General features: G+C 48.9%; 1 protein-coding gene across 3 annotated transcripts; it reads left to right on the forward strand.

Annotated features, from left to right (window-relative positions):
- LOC125941631 (uncharacterized) lies at positions 1–21150 on the forward strand. 3 transcript variants are annotated; one of them, XM_049659359.1, is made up of 4 exons: positions 1–152; positions 1170–1633; positions 5573–5727; positions 17729–21150. In XM_049659359.1, exons 1-4 carry the CDS (start codon positions 43–45, stop codon positions 17990–17992), a joined length of 993 nt encoding a protein of 330 aa, XP_049515316.1. In that variant the 5' UTR covers positions 1–42; the 3' UTR covers positions 17993–21150. The 3 variants fall into 3 exon arrangements, with proteins under 3 accessions (XP_049515316.1, XP_049515317.1, XP_049515318.1); XM_049659360.1 differs by having other exon boundaries at positions 7–152; positions 1173–1633; XM_049659361.1 differs by having other exon boundaries at positions 13–152; positions 1145–1633.
- Positions 21151–21689: the final 539 nt, after the last annotated feature.

A 21689-nucleotide genomic window follows, 5' to 3' on the forward strand; every position in this document is an offset into this window, starting at 1 on the left:
GACAAACACGAGGAATGCTGGGTCGCGATAGTGTGCGCTCGTATGCGCATCTGGGAAAAGTCAAACCGCTCGCAGCAGCTTTCATCGGCGGCAAGACGCGAGCCCCAGAAACGAGGCGTCGCCATCATCACTTCTCACCGACTTCATCAAAGGTAACAGACTGTTTTAAAGTACTTAAGCGTAGTACGCATTAGACTTCCCGTCGAGAGGCTTCCTATGTCACAAGACTCGTATGACACAGATTTCAAAACTACTTGCTGCGCTGCTGAGCTCACCATTTCACAATATTCTGGCACTGAAATATAAGCTACGAGTAGGACTCAAGTGCTCGAGGCTGCACTTGATACTGCACGTGAGAGCACGCTTCTGATTGCATTTGAGACTTTAAATGAGGCTACGCATGAGAACACACGTGAAAGTGCACTTGAAAGTTCACTTGAAGGTTCACTTGAAACTGCACATGAAACTGTACTTGAGACTGCACGTGTGACTGTGCTTGAACTTCACAAGAGGCTGCACCTGAGGATACCTATGGGAACACAAGTGAGTCTAGACAGGAGACTGCGCTTGAGAGGTTTCACATGACGCTGTGCTTGAGCCTGTGCCCGAAACCTTGCTTGAGACTGAGCATATACGGCATATACGGCAATCTGACACTGAGTGGCCCGCGGCATGGCCATCACCATGAACTGCCTTGTGGTCGGCTGAGTAGAGCTCTCGCTTCCACTTCTTTGCCGAATGATAATGACACCTAGCATGGCTAGCTGGCCGACAGCGCTTGCAACATTTCTTGGAACTGTTATTTTCCAGACCAGCTTCCAGCAGCTGTTCGGTAAACCGACTTAAACCTGAAAGACTGGCGCGGTCCGCTCAGCTGAAGGGACGGGCCCGCGTCAAAAAACCCGAGCCCGGCCCGAGCCCAGGTCAAAAAGCACACGCCGTGCCCGAGCCCGGCCCGAGCCCGTGAAAAAACTGCTCTACCCGGCCCGGCCCGGCCCGGCCCACGGGCCGGCCCACGGGCCGGGCCGGGCTCGGGCTTTCGGGTAAGCCCGAGCCCGTGCAGTGCCCTAAGTTGGCAAAATGGGATTTATTGATTGATTGTTTGATTGACAAAAATCAGTCAAACCTTTTGTCTGTTAAAAAGTGGCCGGCACGCATCTGCCCCGCAGGAGGATGCACCGTCGTGGCAGATGGGGCCTCGCCACCCAAATCCCCTCCCTGACGTTAGTGGCCTGGTGGTTGTTGACAGTTGGAGTCAAAGGAATGGTGGTCGGTTACACAGAACAGGACGTCCGTTACGAGAGCGTCGAGTGGGACCCCGTAAGAGGAGCCACTACCACTTACAGTCGTCACCGCCAGGGTGGCGCGTCCATCACCACTCGCCCGATGACGTCACCGGTTGAGTCATCATTTAGGCCTCGAGCGAAAGCAACATATGCTCCCGCTGGAAGCGAGCGCGCAAACTGGAAGAACAACGAGGCCACTACCAGTGATCACCGCCAGGGCGGCGCGTCGCCAACTACTCTCACGATGACGTCACCGGCTGAGCCATTGCACATGCCTCGAATGCAGAACGAGAGTGACGGAGCACTTCCGTGTGCAAGGTGGATCAGCTTCCGCCACATATCAAAAAGTAAGTTTATGCCACTGTGAAATTAATTGACTGTGAAGTCGCATAAGCTGTAGCGTGTGTAGAATCAGTGGCTGTGGTGCTCTGTTTACAGGAATGAAGATACGAGCTTAATTCAAGGCACTTCGAGGGGAGCAGAGTGCGAAAATTTTCACGTACTGTGATTTCATTTCATCTCGAAGGACTGAAAAGTGTGGCAATTCATCTGGAACCATTTATTCGTAGCGTTCTTGAAAGCCGAGCAGTGACTTGTGAGCCGTTGAACATTATTCATTTCAAATAAATTAAATTGACTGAGACAATCGAGTTCCCCGCCTAGAAGGGAGACAGCGACAAATGCACGCGAACGGGAAAGAGCGGTATCACAACACTGTGCGTCTTATATGCGTATGTCTGAGGTATGTCTATTCACCACTTTTAAGAATGGGCCCTCTACTAAAGCTATTTAAATGCCTCACTGAATGAGTGATCCAGTGAACATTATCTGAACATTGTAAATAGATGTAAAATTATATCGACTCTCTGTGAGGTATTAGCAGTAACTTTGGTTGTGGTTCGTTCACATAACAAAGGAGACATGCATGTTTCAAGGCACACTTGTGTAGCATGTCAGCTCAGCGTATTAAAGACGCTGGGGGAAGGGAGGGGGGGGGGGGGCATTTCTTTGTCTGCGTTGAATATTATACGGAGTGATCATTTTTAAGTTTGACGGAATTATAAAAAAATCACCTGGGGCAGATAGCATAATTCTTGTCCTTGAGCAGTGTTTTTCTAAGAGGCGGACATTACTACCACGAGAAATCGAAACACATATTGAACTAATTAACAGAACCTAATGAATTAACTTCCTAATTAATTACTTTACGGCACATATTGTAATTTGCAAATTGTAGCCGGTGAGCTTGCAAGACGTATCTACTTAAAATGAATTTCCAGGATTGCACGAGTTTCGACATATCATTTCCGCATGTGTTGGACGAAACACATGGGAATTCCAGTAACTTTTGTCCTTCAATGCATACAAGAGCGTTTTGTTAAAGAAGTAGGTGGAACATAAGTACATTTTTACAGCCGGTTTGACGGCGCATACCTCCAAACTGGTATCATTCTCGTGATTCCAAGTGGATACGCTTTGCAAACTCCACCATTACAATTCGCAAATTGCCATAAGTGCCACAACGTAATTAACTGAGAAGGTAATTAGTTGAACATGTGTTTCGGTTTCTCGTGCAAGTTAATGCCCGCCGCTCTGACTAATCCAGCTCAAGGAATAGAATTACGTTATCTGCAACACGCGATTTTTAAAAAACTTGGGAAAGCTTAAAAATGATCACCCCATATAGGAACGAAACAGCTGAGCCATAACAACTGTGGCTGAGTCCTTAAAACGAACATGCCACCATTTGGTAGCTTCGTGCTGGCGGACCCATCTGCAGGTCTGCTATACGATTAAATGCATGGTGTGCCGTACCTTCACCTGACGTAACACACATCTGCAAAGATGTGTGTTACGTCTGGCGAAGGTACGGCAAACTGTAAACTGCATAAATGGCAGTCTGTGCCGCAAAGTAGTGTGCGATGTGTGCTGTAGTATCGAACTTTATACTTTTTTCTTTTTATTTCTTTTTTTTTCTTTAAAGGAATGCGGAGTACTAGTTCCACAGCCATTTAACTTTGTTATCATTCACGACCGACCAGAGCACTCACTACGCTCGTCGGACCGGTGCTGTCATAGCGTTGCGGTAAAGCGTTCGGCTGTTGCTTGAATGGTCTGGTGTTCGAATCCTCGCAACTGTTGTTTAAAGGTACAAGCATTCAGACATTCTAACCGGAAAGGGCCATGCGCGCCGCTCGCCCTGTACAAGTTATCTATTTAGCAGCACGTTCCTGTGCACGCTCACGCCGCTCCTTCCTTTTCACCAAGCAAGACACGCACGTCATACAAGATTTAGACCTCCTTTGGCGTCGTCACTGCTGTGATGACAGCGGCGGAGAGGCCCAGCCCGCGCTGAGCTTAAGCATGCGCACTAAACCGCACGGATTGAATACTTTAGTGTAGTAATAGAACAGGGAGAGAGGATAGAGTAAATAATAACTGTTTACAACAGAGCGATTAGGCAAAAATGTCCACAGTTCGCTTGTGGAATGACTTCCTCGAGAGAGACTGTCCCCTATGTCACAGCTGTCCCCGATTCATCGTCGGCGCGAAGTCGATCGACGGGGTAGACAAGCTGGTTGGTCGTTCCGTACTCAAGCGAACACAGTGAAAAGAGTCAGAGTCAGGAGTAAAACAAATAAAATAAAAATAAAAAAACAAGATATTTATCGACTGATAAATATGCACAAGTTAATAAAATAAAATAATAAGAAAAACACAAGACAGACTAACACACCTGAACTTAATATCACACAATGATGAAGACAAATAAATAAGAGCAATTAACAGTAGATAGAAAAACGAGACAGTGCGAGGATAAAATACACAAGAATACACGAAACAGTATTTCACTAAAGCAAAGTTCAAAAGAAGTCAAAGTTCAAAAGAAAACAAATGGTGTCATACGCATGGCCGGGCAGCAGCAGCAAGTCCATAAACCGTGAAATCGTTGCGCAAAGCTTTCCCGAAGAATGCTGGCGGTCCGATCTTGTCGAGGTGTATGCGATTGCTGAGCTGGGTTTCCCGGGAGTCTAGATTTGACGTCTTCTCTCAAGCAGGTTGAGCTAACTTGAGGCGAACTACCGTGAGCTTCGTTGCAGACGTTGGTTTGTCGTCTCGTACGTCAACTAGTTCCTCGGAGTTCCGACGTGGCCAGGCGGCCCAGGCGATACTGGACGGCACTAGCCCCCCAACGGCTTTTCAGCAGCGCATAGGTTCAGCTTCTAGACTAATCAGCAGGGCCCAAAACCTGCGCTTAAATAGCCTCTCCTTTCCTATAGTTCCCTATGTAGGGAAACTGCCGGTATGTAGAGTTCTCCTAATTCACGGCTCCTAGCTCCCAACAGTCTTGGCCGCGTCCTTTTCACCATGAACGAAAAGCGGCAGATTCTCCTCTCTCCCAAGGTCAAGGGCCAAGGTCGAGCCCGGCATACCACGCGGACGTACGCGCACACTTCTGGGTCCGTAATCGGCGTGTCGCGTCTCGAATCGAGATGGCACCCCGTGAGGCCACGACGCTTTTGACGCCCGTAACTCGGCGTGTCGATGTCGAGTAAATTGTACGCTGCACAGTCAGGAGCCCACGTTTTTGACGCCCGTAATTCGGCGTGTCGTTAATCAGCGTCCAAACCACTCGAAAATATGCCGCTCCGTGACACCCCTGGTCTCGCACACCGGCACTGTTCGGTCACGTAGAGCAAGGTCACGTTGGCAAGGCCCGACTGCTCGAGGAAGTCACACAGTGTTTGGTGATCGGCCTCCCGCACCAGGGTTTTAACCACGTGACCGTAATAGCGCCTCGGCGCTGTCGGCCGGCAGCCCCTGCGCGAGGTAGCAGATGAGAAGTTCCTCCAGTGGTACCTTGAAAGCACGGCAGAGCAGGAGCAAGGGGTCTGAGAGTAACCGCTTCACCACAGTTGATGCAGTCGTCCGTAGAGGTGAGATTATTTATGGCGCTCTCAGAGTGGCCATAAATAACTAACTATAGCCACTTGTTGCGCGGTACAGTAAGGTAGCCTTTTCACGAGTATATCCTTTGACGGCAGAGAGTTTATGCGGAGTTTTGTGGACCGTCCGAAAATGTTTGCTGATTGCGTCCTTAGTTTGTGACAGGTTTCTCAGTTTGGGCTCACGTGACGACGCTTCGCGCGCAGTCCAGGACTTTCACTTGCGGCGAGAAACGGAAAAAAAAGTCGGAAACGTCATTGCCAGTACTCGCTTAACAGTTCTGAGAAGCATTCACGAGGAATAACGCTGTATCGCACGACGCGCTTTGTGCATTGCAGAGTTCGTGGCAGTGCGGTCATTTCACGTCCAAGCCTCGGCATTGGGCAGAGCTGTCCTGGGGACCGTCTTCCTCGCGACCAGCCTGCTCGTCGTTGCCTCCGTGTTCGCCATAGTGTGGTGCTTTTGCCGAAGTTGCCGGGGTGCCAAAAAAGAGGTATGGCAACGTACATTTTTACGGAACTCTATTTAGTATACCAGTTGCTTTTGTTACCCCTTTAATGCGTTAGCTTTATGAGTGGTAAAATGAAAAAAAAAATAGTGTATGTGTGTTAAGTCTGGGAAGCCGGACGCGTGGTAGAGGTATATATATATATATATATATATATATATATATATATATATATATATATTGATACGGACGTGTGTAGAGTAAACTCCTCAACAACATATTGCATTTTGAATTGGAGCGAACGAGGTTTAAATCATGGATCTGGGACCTCAAAGAGTTGCGACATAATGCTAACGCGTTTCCCTCGACAATGAACTTTTTCTGGTGTATACAGGGGTGGCAATTTTATAACGGTTCGGAAAGCGCCTGCCCTTGCGTGATTGGTCAGAACAATGCTTTCGTCATCGAAAGCGTCATTATTGGGGTTGTAGCACTGCAGCAGTACAGAATTTGCCCTTGTAGGAAGCGTGGCGACACTTGGTACACGAGCGATACGAGGCATTCACACCGAAACACTTTGTATCGTGCGAGAAGCCGCGTGGTTGTCGGGACAAAATGGGAGCGTTCAGATGGAATCTCTGGTCGCGCGCGACGAAGTGCTCTTTGCCGCCCCATAACTCTCACGGAGGGCCCCGGTGAGCCTCTCACCTCGTACCACGACATCGCGCAACACTACCACCTCGCCCGCCAAATGAAACTGCCACCGCACCCCGAACTCACGAAACGCCAGCAAATCGTTTGGCGCCGCCTCCAGGCCCATTTGTTCCCTTGCCCGCAAATATGGTCACATATAATCCGACCTCTTTAGCCCACACTGTTCGCAGTGCGGCACGACCGCCACCCTTGCCCACATACTCTGGGACTGCAGCGAGGACCCACCCCCGCCTGATCTGCTGACCACTCCCTCACCCGAAGCGTGGGATAACGTGCTCTGGAACTCTAGCCTCGACGTGCAACTCCGGGCCATTCAACGAGCCGAGGAGGTGGCGGCCAGGCACCGCCTGACCACCATCCCTCAGTGAAATTTATTTTCACTTGTATAAAGTTGTTTCACTCTCTCTCTCTCTCTCTCACGAGATGCGCTGAAATTCGCTACGCCACTTCTCGCAGGCTTGTTCCGAATTCATGGTTTATCCAAGATTATCTTTGTGTCTAAGGCATAAGAGCGCTGTTGCACTCTAAAAATGTGCACTCTTAGACAAGGTGCACACATTTATATTTTTAAGCGAAGCTTTATAGGCTCACAAGTGTCGGCGGTGGTGGTGGTGGTGGTGGTGTCACGCTGAAAAGTGGGCCGATCCGGCGATAGTGCCGAAAGGGTCCAAGCTCAATGGCACATACTAGGGACAAAAAAGAGAGAGAAAGAAAAGAGAAAGGAAGAAAGAGAGAAATAAAGAGAGAGAGAGAGAAAGAAAATCACCACTAAGGTCAGAGAAAGGAAGAAAGACAGAAAGAGAAAAAGAGAGAGAGAAAGAAAGAGATAGAAAGAAATAAAATCACCACGAAGGTGACAGGCGTCGGCGCGGAAAAACTATCATCGTCCGCAACGGCTCGATTGTCATCGTCTTCTTCCATAGCTGGCTTGTTAGCGCCCCTCGGCGCAATTGCGTGAACGCGCTCGTGCCATTGCTTACGCATTTGCCGTCGTCTTCTTAGACAGCTTGCCCGTTGCCGCTCATCATTCCAGCGTAGAATTTCACTTCTCTTCTGCCGTCGTAATACGGAGGCCGTGTTTACGAGGGTATGAGCCATTCATTGTCTTACGTGACGGACAGATAAAAAAAAAAGAAAACTGTAGGTGACCGTAATGTGGCACTCGCACTTCGGCGTTAGCGTTTTTAGGGTATTTTTTGTGTGTATGGTTTGAAAGAACGACACAGACACAGAGAACCGTCCTGTGTAGGTCTTCGGCACGGAAGCTCGGCGGCTTCATCGTCGACCACCTCCATGGCGAACGTAAAGCACGAACCGAACTTGGAGGAGTAAGCGGGCGAACGTCTTTCTCCTGGCACGATATGCGGGCAAGGAGCGAGGGAGGGCGAGGAGGAAACGCAGCGGATGCCACCTGGCGGGGCGTAGCCCCCTAGCGAGCGGCGCACGAAGCACACCTTACGCACCATCTCTGGTGCTGACGTCAGAGCATGTAACGAGCGCGCTCGCGCAGCTGTTGCGAGCGAGCAGGTGCGTGCCGGGAGAGGAGAAGCGACAGATGAGGGAGTGATGTCACATCCGCTCTGCTAGGGAGATGTTCAGTCTATGCCAGGCAGCTGTTTCCCATTAATTAGCCGGTTTAATATCATGTCATCCTTCTATTGTGTGACGTCATTAGTGACGTAATCACTTCCGCTTTCTACTTACGGGTTTCCAAGAATTTCGCCTTGGTCGTGCTCACGTGGCGGGTCTCTAAAGTCTACGATTTTGTGCTTTGGTGTGCGTTAATCAGTGATTTATAATTGATTCTAATTATTCCAGATAACTCAGTAACTCAACTTGTACCTAAAATTATGCTCTGATATCATCATCATCATCATCATCATTATCATCATCATCATCATCATCATAATCCTATATTTATGTCCACTGCAGGACGAAGGCCTCTCCCTGTGATCTCCAATTACTCCTGTCTTGCGCCCCATACCTATAGACCGTTTTATCATCGCCGCCATTGCGTAGACAGTGGCGCCATCTATGGGCAGTTGGCCTGCTGGCTTGGGCGAACGCCCGTGTTGTATGCTGTGGTATACGCTCGGCGGCAGTTTTTGGTGGATTTTTTCGCACTCGCGCGGTCTATTTAGCATGAAATGGCGTCTTCTACGTGGGGTATGGTCCTGTGAGGCGTAGTGAAGGAATTTAAGTCTGAAGTAATTAAGCGGCTAGAGTAACTGCTGCTGTTAGGGCGGAAGGAGTACCCAGCGCGAGGTGTGCGCGTTGGTTTGAGCTTACAATAAGTCTCGGATATCAGTTAGGTATTTCTGAAAATTCGTTTCCTGAATGTTACCTTACTGCAACATTCTCAGCACTGTAATTCTAAGCTCTGGTTTAGCTGCAACGAGTAGTTAGGAAACGTTTGACGACACTAACAGCGTGGGTACCGTTCTGTTGGAGAATAAGTCGTGCTGTTTACTTTGACAAGCGTTCGAGTTATTATGTGTAGATACACTGGGCGACTGCTTTGTTTGCTGGGCAAGGTTTCTGGCCACAAATAAAATAGTTTGGTTAATACCGTACAGTGTGAATCACACTTTTCGAGTGGTCAAACGACCAGCTGCAGACTGTGCGAGCGCCCGAGGCAGTACTAAATGAGATCTGTTTGGTCTATATAGCGTATGGTCCAAGTGGTCCAAGCATGCGGCACGACCATGCGGAGTCTTATTGCGTCGTTATCCCGTGTTCTGTTTTATTTTGCCGCAAAAGGAGGACATATAAACTCTTTTTTCTTTTTTCAGTCTCGTAAGTTCAGTAATTTACGACGCATTCACCCACGTTACGGAAATTGTCTCCTTACATATAACTGTTAGATTCTCTTTATGCGATCCCCTTTGTATATTGTGCTTTACAGGGCAAAAAGACAATGCCGATCTAAGCACGAAGCAATTATGTGTATCATGTTGGTTTGCCAACCGCAGTGCTCACTGTGTTGAGCAAAGCCTTCGGCCTCTTGCAGGAGGCTAACGTAGCCTTAGTGATTTGAAGTCTACTAGGCTTAAAATGCGTGAGAACGATGCCGGTGTAACGATGCTGATGAACATGTTTTACAACAACTCTTCGTCAAGTGAAAACCGATACATCCAACATAGTTCACAACACATACACACACCGCATGCGCATCGCATTTTTGCACATCCCAGAGAAATTTCCAGATACTGTAGCTACTGCTGCACCTAAAGGCTACACAGTGGTTGTTCGACGACCTCATAAGAACTGAAATCCCGTAAATTGCATTCAGAACTAGCTAAAACACCTCCGAATCATTCCGCAACGCGCGACCGGCAACACATTCAAGCCGCGCCCTCGCCCGCGCCGCGCCGGCTCGCACAAGCCAGAGAGGAGGAAAGGCTCGTCGCGCGCCCTTTCCTCCTCGCCCGATGAAAAGGTGTATAATGAAACCCATGAATTTTGTAGAGTACTATTTTTGTATTTTTGTCTGATTTATTTTGAATTTCGTTCCCTATAATCTGTTATTTATAACTATTCCAGACACGTCAGTAACTCATATAGATAGATTTTATTGATAGGAAAGACAGAGAGGTCGACATGATCTAGTGTGCTACTCTACTGGGGAAGAGGGAAGAGAGTACTGGGATGGATGATGACGATGATGATAAGAGGAGTGGTGAGTGCTTATGTAGATTAGACGGTGGTCCTACTAGAGCCACTCGTCTAGCTTCGTGTCCTGAAGAAACTTAAAACAGTACTTTAGTTGCCCGGATTGAAGCTTCAGCGTCAGGCCATGGGCCGAGGATGGCGTCCTCCGAATCTGGTTGCCTGCTAACACTGGCTAGGGAACCTTCCAACGTCCTTCGCTCCATTATGTATGCTGGGTATGTTGGACACAATATGTGCTCCAGCGTTTCAGGCGTCTGGCAGTGTTCACAATCAGGGCTGTTCGACTGGCCGATAATGTGTGCGTAGCGACGGGTGAAAGTAACGCCCAGCCGAATTCTGTGTAGCAATGAAGCTTTGCTCCGCGAAAACTTCGAGGGCAAACAGGATTTACCGTCTGGGTCGATCATATGCAGGCGTCTGTGGATGTTGTCAGCATGGGCTCTGTATGCCTTCGTACGGTTCTGCATGAGTGCCTTGATCACTGAGTTGGTCTCAGGTCGCGAGTATGCAATCTATACTTAATCAGAGGAAGAGAATGCCAATCTGCCGATCTTGTCTCACTGACCGCGAGTTCATTGCCAGTCACACCACAATGACTAGGCACCCATTAAGAAGTGATCACGTGGCTACCTAGCTCGGCATTGTGATGAAGTTCAGCGATTTCTAGCACGAGCAGGTAATATGGTACTTTCCTTAAAAAGCATTTTAGCACCTGTAGAGCTGATTTGGCACCGCAGAATATCGGCCATTTTTTATGAGGTGTCTGCGTTCTCATATGGATAACTCAACTTTAACTAAACTTATGCTCTGACGTCATATCTATAATGAAACCCATCAATTTTGTACTGCACTATTTTTTTCCGATTTATATTGAATTGGGTCCCCGGTCGTCTCAGGAGGTGAACCAGAAGTGTTGCGCAAGAAATGCCACTAACTGAGGTGATATGCGCACGTGTGTGCGTACCTATCTTCACGATGAGCACCGATCAGGACACAAAATATGTTGATATCTTTGTTCAAAATTCTGTGTCACATCTGTGTCTTGCGCTAAACAGCTTCGCTGGTCATCCACCTTCACAGAGTACAGTTCACAGATTTTTTTTGATCACCTGTGGTTATTTTTACGTGCACCTAAGCCTAAGCACTCGAGCGTCTTTGCATTTTCCCCCACCAAAAAATGCGGCCGCCACGGCGGAAGACGAACCCGTGACCTCGAGCTCAGCAGCGTAACATCATAACCACTGGGCTACCGCGCCTGGTGCCTTGAGAACTGACCGGCTTCAATGAATTGCAATATGTGCCCTAAAGTATTTAGTTAAACAGCTGATTGGCAAAAACTTGCTAAGTATTCAGAAATTTATTGTAATTTCTTATGTAAATAGTGTAACGCTCCTCCAGTAATCTCTCTTAGGTTTTGGAAATATCATTTCTGCCATAGACAATTTTGGAATTTCCTTAAAGAAATAAGAAAGGACACTAGTACAGCACGTGTGCTTGCCTGGCGCACGAACTTGAAGCGCACACTGTGCTTCGTACCACGAGGCGACAAGCAGCACTTAGTGTAGACAAAAGAGCGGTGAACTCCGTAATTGGGCGGAAGCTTACCTCAGGCAACTGAAACGAACATCCATGCGATAAAACCACAATAAAGCAGTCAACGTGGGATAAAGAAGAGCGCCAACAACATCACCATCGCCAAAGCCACACAGAAAAGACTGCCGCCCAAGTTGGGGTACAGCGCACTGCTCACACAATGACGCATCTCCTTGGAAAGAGCTTAGCAGGCTCAAGCCGCTATCGAATATAATACACAGGAAAAAAAAAAAGAGAAGTACATTGTGTCATTATGGTCCCGTTTCTTGTTTATTTTAAATATATTCTTCCGCAGGTGGGTACGTTTCCCTTCGTCGCAGGTCATGATCTTCGTTACGAAAATTTTGCGCTGATCTCCGTGGTGCCGGTCTCCACGAGGTTTCTTGAGTTGGTCGGACGTGTTGTGGCCTGGACCATTACAGGTTTTCGTTCTCTTCAGTAGCCGCCGCTGCCGCCTCTGCCACCGCCGCCGTTGTAGCTGCAGCTTCTGCCTCTTTCTTCTTCTGAATTTTGTCCTTGAGGCTCTGCAGTCGCGTTAGCAGCGTCTCGTACTGCGCTGCCTTGGTCACGATAAACAACGTGTCCTTCAGCGTCGTGCCTGTCTGATGGAGTCGCGCATTCACGGTGTCCTCGTACTTGTTGTACGACTCGAGGAACGACTCGAGGATGACCTTCCTCAAGGCCGGCGGGCATTGGGCGTCCTCCCTGAGAGCCGCGTCCACTTGATCGCACACGGCCACTCGGATCGTCTCGTGCTGGAGGTAGACGTTGTAGCTCTCGGCCTCACCTGCCGCTCTTTCCTGCTTCAACGCGTCGTAGTACGGGTCGTTGCTCAACAGAGACTGGATTGACACGAGCGTGCTCGAGAGTGACTGGGCGGGGCTCCAGTCGCAGGGTCCGCCTCCCGTGCCCAGGGTGGACACGCATACCTTGCCACACTGGTAGAGGTGGATGTGAAATCGGACTCGCCCTTCGTCCGTGTTCAGGAAACGTACGCGGGGCGGGCGCAGAGGGTAATCCGGTGGGAACTTGACGAAGAACTGGAAGAAGCCGCCTTCGTACGGCGAACCCGGCGCTCCCACCATGAGAACGTGGATTTTGGTGACGTTGTCTTCCTCGGGCGATATGAAGAGCCTCGCCGGAGGCTGCGCGTTGAACTCGGCGATGTCCTTGTTGACCCTGAGCAAGCACTGCGGTGTCGGCTGATCATGCTGGTATGCCAGCGGGTCCCAGTATTCGCTCATCGTTGTAGCAGATTGAAATATTTTTCTAGGGCACGGGCGAAGGAGACCGGTGAACTTGTCGGGAACGAGACAGCAGATCCCGCTTCGCACGTCCGACAGCGAATCGCAGAGGGACAGCTGTTCTCACTTCGTCTACGACGTCCGCGATCGCGTGATCAAACGACCCCAGAAAAGGTCGCAATAGCAATGACCATTTGTTCTGTCAAGCCACAAATTACGAAGCCTCGGATGAAATCTCGAGTGTTTACATGTACATCGCTTAACACTAATAAAATGCGAAAGCAAATGGTCAGGTTATCAGAGCAGCACGCGCGCCGAATTTGGAAGAAGAAGAAAAGGATGAAGAAAGATAGCGGTGTTGCCAAGTTTTTTTTCGGCAGTGTCCGCTAAATGCAGACATATACATCTTTGCGAATACGTCTTTAGACAAATACGAAAATAGAAAACTATTTTCGCAAAATTTTGTTGCGATGCCGCTGTCCCACTTTTAGAATCAAATCTCCCACTTTTATAATCTTGCAAGCATAAAGGCTAATAACGTTGACGTTGCGCCTGAGAAATTTCGGCTCTTTATACGCACAGTACCGGTTAGAGCACTGCACGGGCTCGGGCTTACCCAACAACCCGAGCCCGGCCCGGCCCGTCACGGGCTCGGGCCGGGCTCGGCGTGTGCTTTTTGACCCGGGCCCGGGCCGGGCTCGGGTTTCTTGACGCGGGCCCGGGCCGGGCTCGGGCTTTCTGGTGATGTGCATGTAACGTGCATCGAGTTATTCCCGGGCGTCTCAACTCTGAAACTCGGGCCGGTTTCGAGTCGGGCTCGGGCCGGGCTCGGGCCTAAGGTAAAGGGGTGGCGGGCCGGGCGGGTAACGTAGATTATTTCCGGGCCCGGGCCGGGCCCGGGTCTCGCCATAAAAGTTTTGATTGGGCTCGGGCGGGCCGCCCAACGTAAAAACGGGCCCGGGCCGGGCCTGGGCTGAAAAAATCGGCCCGTGCAGTACATCTAGTACCGGCTTCTTCTGATAAGAAGCTATCCATGTTTCATTTTAACGCTGGAAGCTTACGATTAAAACATGACAATGTCCCACATTTTTTGTAAAGCCTGGGTCTTAAAGGGACCCAGAACCACTTTTTATGGAAGTGGAGAAATACATTTGAGGTGAAAATAGGCTATTTGAGAAATACTTTGCCGCAAAAAGTACTTCAATGCGTTCAGCAGAAGCAGAATCAAACACTGCCCTTGCTGTGCTCCCCGTTCCTTCTTCAATAGAGAGTTTTAGATTAGCGGGGCGCAAGCGTTGGGGCCACCTAGCTCCTGGGGCCGCGGTACTGCGCATGTGCAGAGGGGTCTGCCCATGCGCTGTACCGCGCGGCCCCAAGAGCTAGGGGGCCTCAACGCTTGCGTCCCCCTAATCTAATGGCGCTTTTCACTGGTCGATCTGGAGCGGCCGCCAAAATCCTGGAGCGAGCGCTCGCAATTCATCAACCCAAATCTGCTAGCGGAGAGCGAAAATGCTCCGCGCTGGATCGTACCGGAAGTCTGCGCACACACGTCACAAAAATCGACTTCCGCTTTGCATGTTTCCATGGCCGCCAAGATCGCCATCCCCGAGCGAGCGGAAGTGATGTATCCTCTCGTCCTATTTCCGCACGAATCCGCGCCTCGGCAGCGGAGCAAGTGAGAGCGATCCGGCGCGGGGCGAGTTGATCCGAAACGACCAGTGAAAAGCGCGAACCCGCTCCAGCTCGACCAGTGAAATTCGGATTCGCAGCCGTGGAGCAAAAAATCCTGCTCCAGATCGACCAGTGAAAAACGCCATAAATCTCTCTAATGCCTTGCACTGCGAAGGCTATAGTATACGGCGGAGTGGGGCGGGGCCACAACGCTCCGCCTTCAAAACGTCACGGTGGCGCGGAGTTCAAATTTAATTTTGGATGTTAACCTATCTTCTTCTTTCTGGGGTTTTACGAAAACCAGTTCTGATTATGAGGCACGCAAGGATGTTAACGTAGACGCCACCACTTCCGATTTTGGTGCCTACGACGCGCTAAACGTAAGCCAAACATGGCTGTCCTCACGAGCCGCAGTGCGCTTAGCCAGTAGACTCGTGGCGGCACCCCGCGGCAGCCGCGGTGTAGCCGACCGCAGCGACCAATAGCAGCCGTGCATTGGAGTGTGCTTTATTACGAAATAAAGCACACAGAAAAGAGCGAGGGTCATGGGGTTTTTGAAACGAGAGCGTTTGAGAAAAAGGTGACTTCGCGCTCCGCTTGCGAGCTCCACGCACCGCGTACGACAGCAAAACTTGGCTGAGGTGTTCACAGCAGCGTGTGCTACCCGCGGACTATGTTATTTCACGAAGCCCGAGGGGTGGTTCAGGGCCCCTTTTAATTTGACGCCATTGCTTTCACAGAAACATGGTACAGTTTGGACACTGAGGTTGACTGTATACTAGGCCACAAGGCTTTCAGCGTGCACGTGACAACAAAAGGGGCGGCGGCATTTCGCTATATCGCCCCACGACTAAATTTCTCCGTACTAATGACTTCATGGCTACCGCACCATGTGTTGCACGCCTAACCATTTCATCTTCGAATGTTCTCATTTTTGGTGCTTTATCACCGTCCAGTGGGTTCTATGCCAACATATTTACACTTCCTTGATCGACTGCTTGATATCGCTGACAGCACCCGTCAACGAATAAGAGTGCAAAGAGATTTTAACATTACCTTGCTTTTTCATACTAAACGTGCTGCAGAGTTGCTGGATGTTCTGCACGCGCATTTTTGTGAAACGTCATAGCCCCACTAACGAGGTTTTTCAGAAGATTCCAGCAGCCTTTTGGACTTGGTGTCACAAACTACCGCACGGGAGATGTGGTGGTAGGTGTTCTTTCATGCGACTTGACCGACCACCTACTTATCTTTTTTTCTGCCGAAAAGTTTATTGAAAAGTAAAGCAAACAAGCACCTATTTCCATCTCGGTTAGTTGTTAATGATAGAAACATTTCTACATTTTGTGTATCGATAGCGAACACAAGCATTGATGAAGCAGTTTAAATCCCCATCTCTGAGCCCATGCGCTCGGAAATCAGAATTCAAACTCAATTTACAACAGTTTGCTTTGAAAAAAAATCTACGATGCCTTTATTTTAGGCAAATATATCCCATACAAAAAGCTAGAAAGCCACGGGTATCTAGAGTGCTGCATAAGAGTTAAGATAAACAGTTTTACGAATTTCTGAAAACGTGACTTCAAGTATTTTTTAAAAATACAATGAAGTTCGTGATAAGAACTCAGACCTGCGTAAAGCCATAAAGGAATATTTTGTTGCGAAGTTTGAAGACGCCAAAAATGGCCAATAAAAAATCTGAAAAAAAAGAGCATTCTGAAGCCTTAAAAAATCTAGCGAACATGTTCCACTGACTTAGATGACCTCGAGCGGGAATGTATGCAGAAATGTATCAATGGTCACCTTATTTGATGAGCATTTTCTGGATTAAGGCAACTCCTCCTTTAACAATGAATGTGGTACTTCGTTTGCAGTCTACCTATCTAAAATCGTGACGCCTACGATCTCCCTCTAACCTAATGATGCTAGCGAAGTATGCACGACCATTACATCTATCAAATCGAATCACTCAAAGGATTTTCACAACAGGAATGTCATTCCCATAAAAAACTGTAGCTTCAATCATTACCATCTCTCTAGCACACGTATGCAATGTTATACCGACAACAGGTGTTTTTCCAGACGCTATAAAAATTGCCACAGGAATTATAATTCATAAAGGCGGAGAGATTAACAAACTTGATAACTGACGAAGAAATTGTGGTCACTGACCAAGTCAATGGTGAAAATAACACAGAGACGTTTCGGGACCCGTACGGATTCCTTGATCACCAGTCCTTTTTGATGAGAATCTTAGCTGCAATTCATACGTGTTGGCCCTACGTCTAACGATCTCAAAGTCCTCAAGTATCTGGTACAAATATAAAAGTCACCTTCCCCAAGCGCCATTAATCCCGCTTTGCTCTTCTCTTATAGAGCTCCGTTTGCAGTATTGCCTCCTTATGTGATGTTCTACTTCACAGTGCAACCTTCTTATGTTACATAGGCTGCAGAAACGTGCGATTCGCAGTACTTATGGGATACATCAAAGTGATCACATTTCGCCTTATTTCATTAAAGCTAATGCATTGCAGATAGTCGACCTTATACAACTTTTCCTAAATGCTACTATCGCTCTTTACTCAATGTCACAGTGCCCTATGATACATGTAATCAGAGTTTATGACGACTTGAACAGAGAACTTCATGACCCCGAACCCTGAACTACCGCAACGTTCTGGTGCACTGGCGTGCCGACGCTGCAATCTAAACATTTTTACACCTTTATGGGTGTATAAAGGGTGCTCCGCTGTTCTATGGCTAACACCTTACGTTTAACGAGTAAGATCGAATCGTTCGTGGCTACCAATGATGGTACCTTGTTTGCCGAATTTCTCTGGCAAGTAAAAATGATAGCTGCGACAGACGACACAAAAAGTGCATTAACTAAACTTTCAAATCTGTCGTGGTCGTATTATCTTGTCAGATGTGGGCTGTCAGAATTGTTACACAGTTTTGAACCACCTCTTTTCCCATCGCACCTCTATTTCCTGTGAGCCCTTTGTTTGGCTGGCACTCGAAGGAAACAGACATTGAGGCCGAGTCATACTTACGATCTTTCGCTTCATCGCTGATCGCGTGGTGTTAAGTTTCGTTTGAAGTTCTTGCTGCATCATGAAACTGCAGAGTACAGAATAGCTTTTCATTCGCAGGATAATCCACTGGCCACACGGACACCGCCGCCTGCGTACACTGCATCAAAATGCGGGCCGTTGGGAGGAATGCACAGCATAGTGATCTCCCCACCACCCCCTTATGGTAGCGTCATCGACTCGACAGCCGCTCCAGTTCACTGCACCGGAACGGGGCAGCCGAATACCGCTGTTCCTTCACGGGGAACTGACCAGCCGCCTACGTACCAGGCCGCCATGTCCTCGTTTCCTCCACCGCAGACGGCCTCCGAAATTCCTCGCTAATGACTTTTTCAAGACGATAGTTATATGTTTGTATGTCGATTTTTTTTTATAAACATTTAGTACACGGCCGACTCGTCCACTCACCCCCGTATTCTCAAATGATCCTCGACTCGAAGCTCTACCTCCGCCCCACCGAGTTGAGCACAGCGCCGCCCTTGGACTCATAAAGACACTGTACGCTTCTCGTGAATCGCCGTTGGATGATTTTAAATCGCCGTAACCATTTCTGTCGAGGGATGGCGCTGCTATCTATACTTTCTTGAGTCGAGGTGGAAGAACTGTTGATTGCAGGAACTTTCTTGAATACGGTCGCTAAGGTTACAGAATGTAAAGTACAGGCTCGTCAACTCTTAGGGTGAACACGTACGTGATCGCACTGCTTTCTTAACTCGATTTGTAACAAAACTTGTGCCCTGATGTCATGTCTATCATCAACATTAAATAGAACCATCGATTTCGTAGAGTTGTTATTTTATTGCGATAAGAATTATATGGACACTCCAAGCGCATTCCTGCCGTCGCCGTCGTCGTGAGGTTCCGTATGAAGTCCAACGGTGATAAAATCGTCGCCGCGCGCCGTCTGCTGTATGTGCGAGTGAAAGCGCGCGAGGGACGCGTGCTTTCACGGAGAGCGAATGCACGGCGGAGGGCAAACACGACGTCTCCGATCGTGCGAAATGCCGTAGGGGGATGGGAGGGAGGGAGGGAAGGAGGGGAGGCGACGTTTAGCTGCGGCACTCAATGCGTATCTTGCGACCGGGTACAAGGGGAACTGGCGACTCAATCTCCCACGCGAAAGGAGGTAAGCTCGAAGGCAGCGCGGGTCAGAAGGGTGCGCGGCTTCTACTCTGCCAGGAACTGTGTACTTGTACTTTGCGCGGCTGAGGGCTGTTGGGCGCACCGGTATCTTGAAAGCGATCTCCACACGACTCTGATCTTTGTATGCGCCGTGCTTTCGCCGCTCAGTTTCCTGTACAAGCGATAGACCACACGAACCTTCGGTCACCGCTCCAGGCGCGCTTGCTCACGCCAGCGTTTTGACAGTGCTTGTATGCGGTCATCGAGTGTGATTTATTCATGTTTGCTTGATCGCGCTGACACCATGCTTGTTAATTCAGTTAGTAAGCGAATGTGTCCAAGTATATGCAGCCCATAAAACTACTTTCCTTACTCCGTATACCCTACTAGTAAATTTGCTATCGCAATTGATGCTTCGCCTTTCGGGCGAAACTGCCACTTTTTTTAATGATTTATTTTGAATTTAGAAACATTTCTTGAATTTCGCACAAACCGGAAGTCGGTGGTCGATCGAAAGTGGCTGTTAAGAAACAGAGTGTCACTCACTGGTCGTGCCACTAAAAATATTCGTCTGCCCTTCCCCTACCGGGAACAGGGGGCCACTGCGAAGCTTGTCGTACCCTCAAAACTGGGTGTCGCGTTCCCTGGCCTCGGGGCTCGCTGCGCTTCGGTAAGACGGGCTTTTCACGTGGAATCCTCTGCCTGCCGCTGTAACCGAGACTGGGCTCTCTTGAATGCAGGGTCCGCACGGTGAGCGTGAGCCTGCTCCCGGCGACGCCGACGGCGTTTCTCGCCTAAAGCGGCCTATATACAGCGAAGCTTTGTGCGAGTGCAAAAAGAGTCAAAACACGAGTACACACACCCACAAATTATACCGAGTGTTTCATTAGGCGGAGTTGCTGACTACTATATTTAGCGAGTACGACGGACGCCTTGAACGCCTCACAGTTTCAGAGGCAGCATGCGCATACGCACTATACGTAGCGCAATTCGCTTGCAACAGAGTCGTTCAAGTGCTTCCGGAGCAAGTCATTTTTGGAACTTCCACATAGACCTCTTCCTTTTCAGTCGTTACGGTGGCACAAAGCTCTGGTAAAACTTCTCTCAAGCTACTCCTCCAAATTGCGAATATTTCTCGGGGATAAAAAGAAGTGACGCTACTCCCCACAAGAAGCGTAATACCTTATTTTGTATTATTAATTACAATAAATCCAAAAGAAGTTAAATCATAAAGAGGCCAACAGTTCCAACGAGCTTGACATATATTTTCACATGCTTTACCAGCTTTACCCGCCGCCGTGGCTTAGCGGCAATGGTGTTGCGCTGCGAAGCGCCAGGTCACGGGATCAAATCCCGGCTGCGCGGCCGCATTTCGATGCTGGCGAAATGCAAAACATCAAAGCCCCCTTCTTAAAGAAAGATGGTTGAACGCGAAGCTTTCTCCCATGCGAACTGAATCAAAGTCCAAAGACAACCGCCAGGCAGCGAACCTAAGAAATGTTGAGCGACCCGATGCGAAGCACATGTGATTTGACTACTTGTTTAGGATTGTGTTTTTTGAACGTTGAAGTTGAATAAAGACGCATTTCGTTAAGCTGCATCGCCTTTATTTTAGATCATGTAGCCGTTGATTACACGCACACACTCACATTTTCACTGACGACTCTACACTTGCACAGCATTGCCTTGTGATCGTTGCGGTGGATGGTGGTGATGGTAAAAACATTTATTGGGTCCTTAATGAGAATACATAGGAGGTATGCAGAGTTCCTCCCCTTAAGGGGACGGCCCCTATAAGTACTAGGTGGGGATCCCTAGTACGGAACCCCATTGGCGTCGGCAGCTGCCTGGGCTCGTCCGACCAAGTCCTTTCTTTTTCTTTCTCTCGGCTTTGAAAGTTCTTGACGGAACTACTAAGTTTAATATGACAGTAGACGGTCAGAGGCTCTGCCGTTGCCGATACGTGGTATCGGCCTTCCGAGCACGATCGCGCTCGCGCTTACGTTCGCGTACGGCAGCCTCTTCTGCCGTGCGATGCCCCCCGGCATATACCCATGGTGACGGCCGGGAATGCATTGCGTGACGCGCGTAATGCAATGCAGATATATACAGTTCGTCTGGATAGCGTGGCGTTGCATTTCCTATTGTTCTTATCGGTACAAATGCGAATGTAAACTGTAGTGTTCTACGATACGTATGTCGTGCGCCGTTGTTCTATTGTGTGCGCAGATGCGCAGATAGTTCCATTGTGTGTGTTGGCATTCCTGCAATGCGTTTTCGGCGCTCACGGACGAATCAGTGAGACATAGAAAGCTTCGCTTTAATATATGTAAATAAAATGCGCTTTTGGCTGTGTTTTATTTTGGCGACCTATATTTGCGTTTACTCGCTTCGTTGGTTGCGCCGACGGGCGGCGCTTTCACTGCTATCGCTTCGGCTGCCATTCTGTTCGCCTGCTCCTGCCGCTTTCAATGCACGCGCAAGTTTGCTCGGATGCTCTGTGGTTAAAGATTTTCTTTCTGTGCCCGCGAACGATCCCGCAATGTCAGAAAAAACAGAGCGAAGGGCCCATGGCGCGCTGCGCGGCTGTGTGCAGTGGTACCTTGGGGTGGAGCAGCAGGGCGAAATTTCCCGTTTCCCAGGGAACGAGAGGTAAGCATGCTTTTTCTGCAGTCGTTATAAAGGAAACAAGTGCTATCCTTATCAAAACAGCTATAAGAAAAAAAAAAGATGTTCCACGGTTTCATTCTAGTGAGCATCACTTTGGTTTGGCGCGGCGCATTTTTTCCGCGGTGTTGTAAGAAAATGAAGCTACATGTTGACGGTTGCTCATGAGCCGATTTCTGCTAGCTGACGCGTTGATGGAAATTTCGCTTCATTTTATGTTAGCGGTTGGTCT

Source organism: Dermacentor silvarum, chromosome 11 (assembly GCF_013339745.2).
Source record: "Dermacentor silvarum isolate Dsil-2018 chromosome 11, BIME_Dsil_1.4, whole genome shotgun sequence".
In the NCBI taxonomy this organism is placed as follows: Eukaryota; Metazoa; Arthropoda; class Arachnida; order Ixodida; family Ixodidae; genus Dermacentor; species Dermacentor silvarum.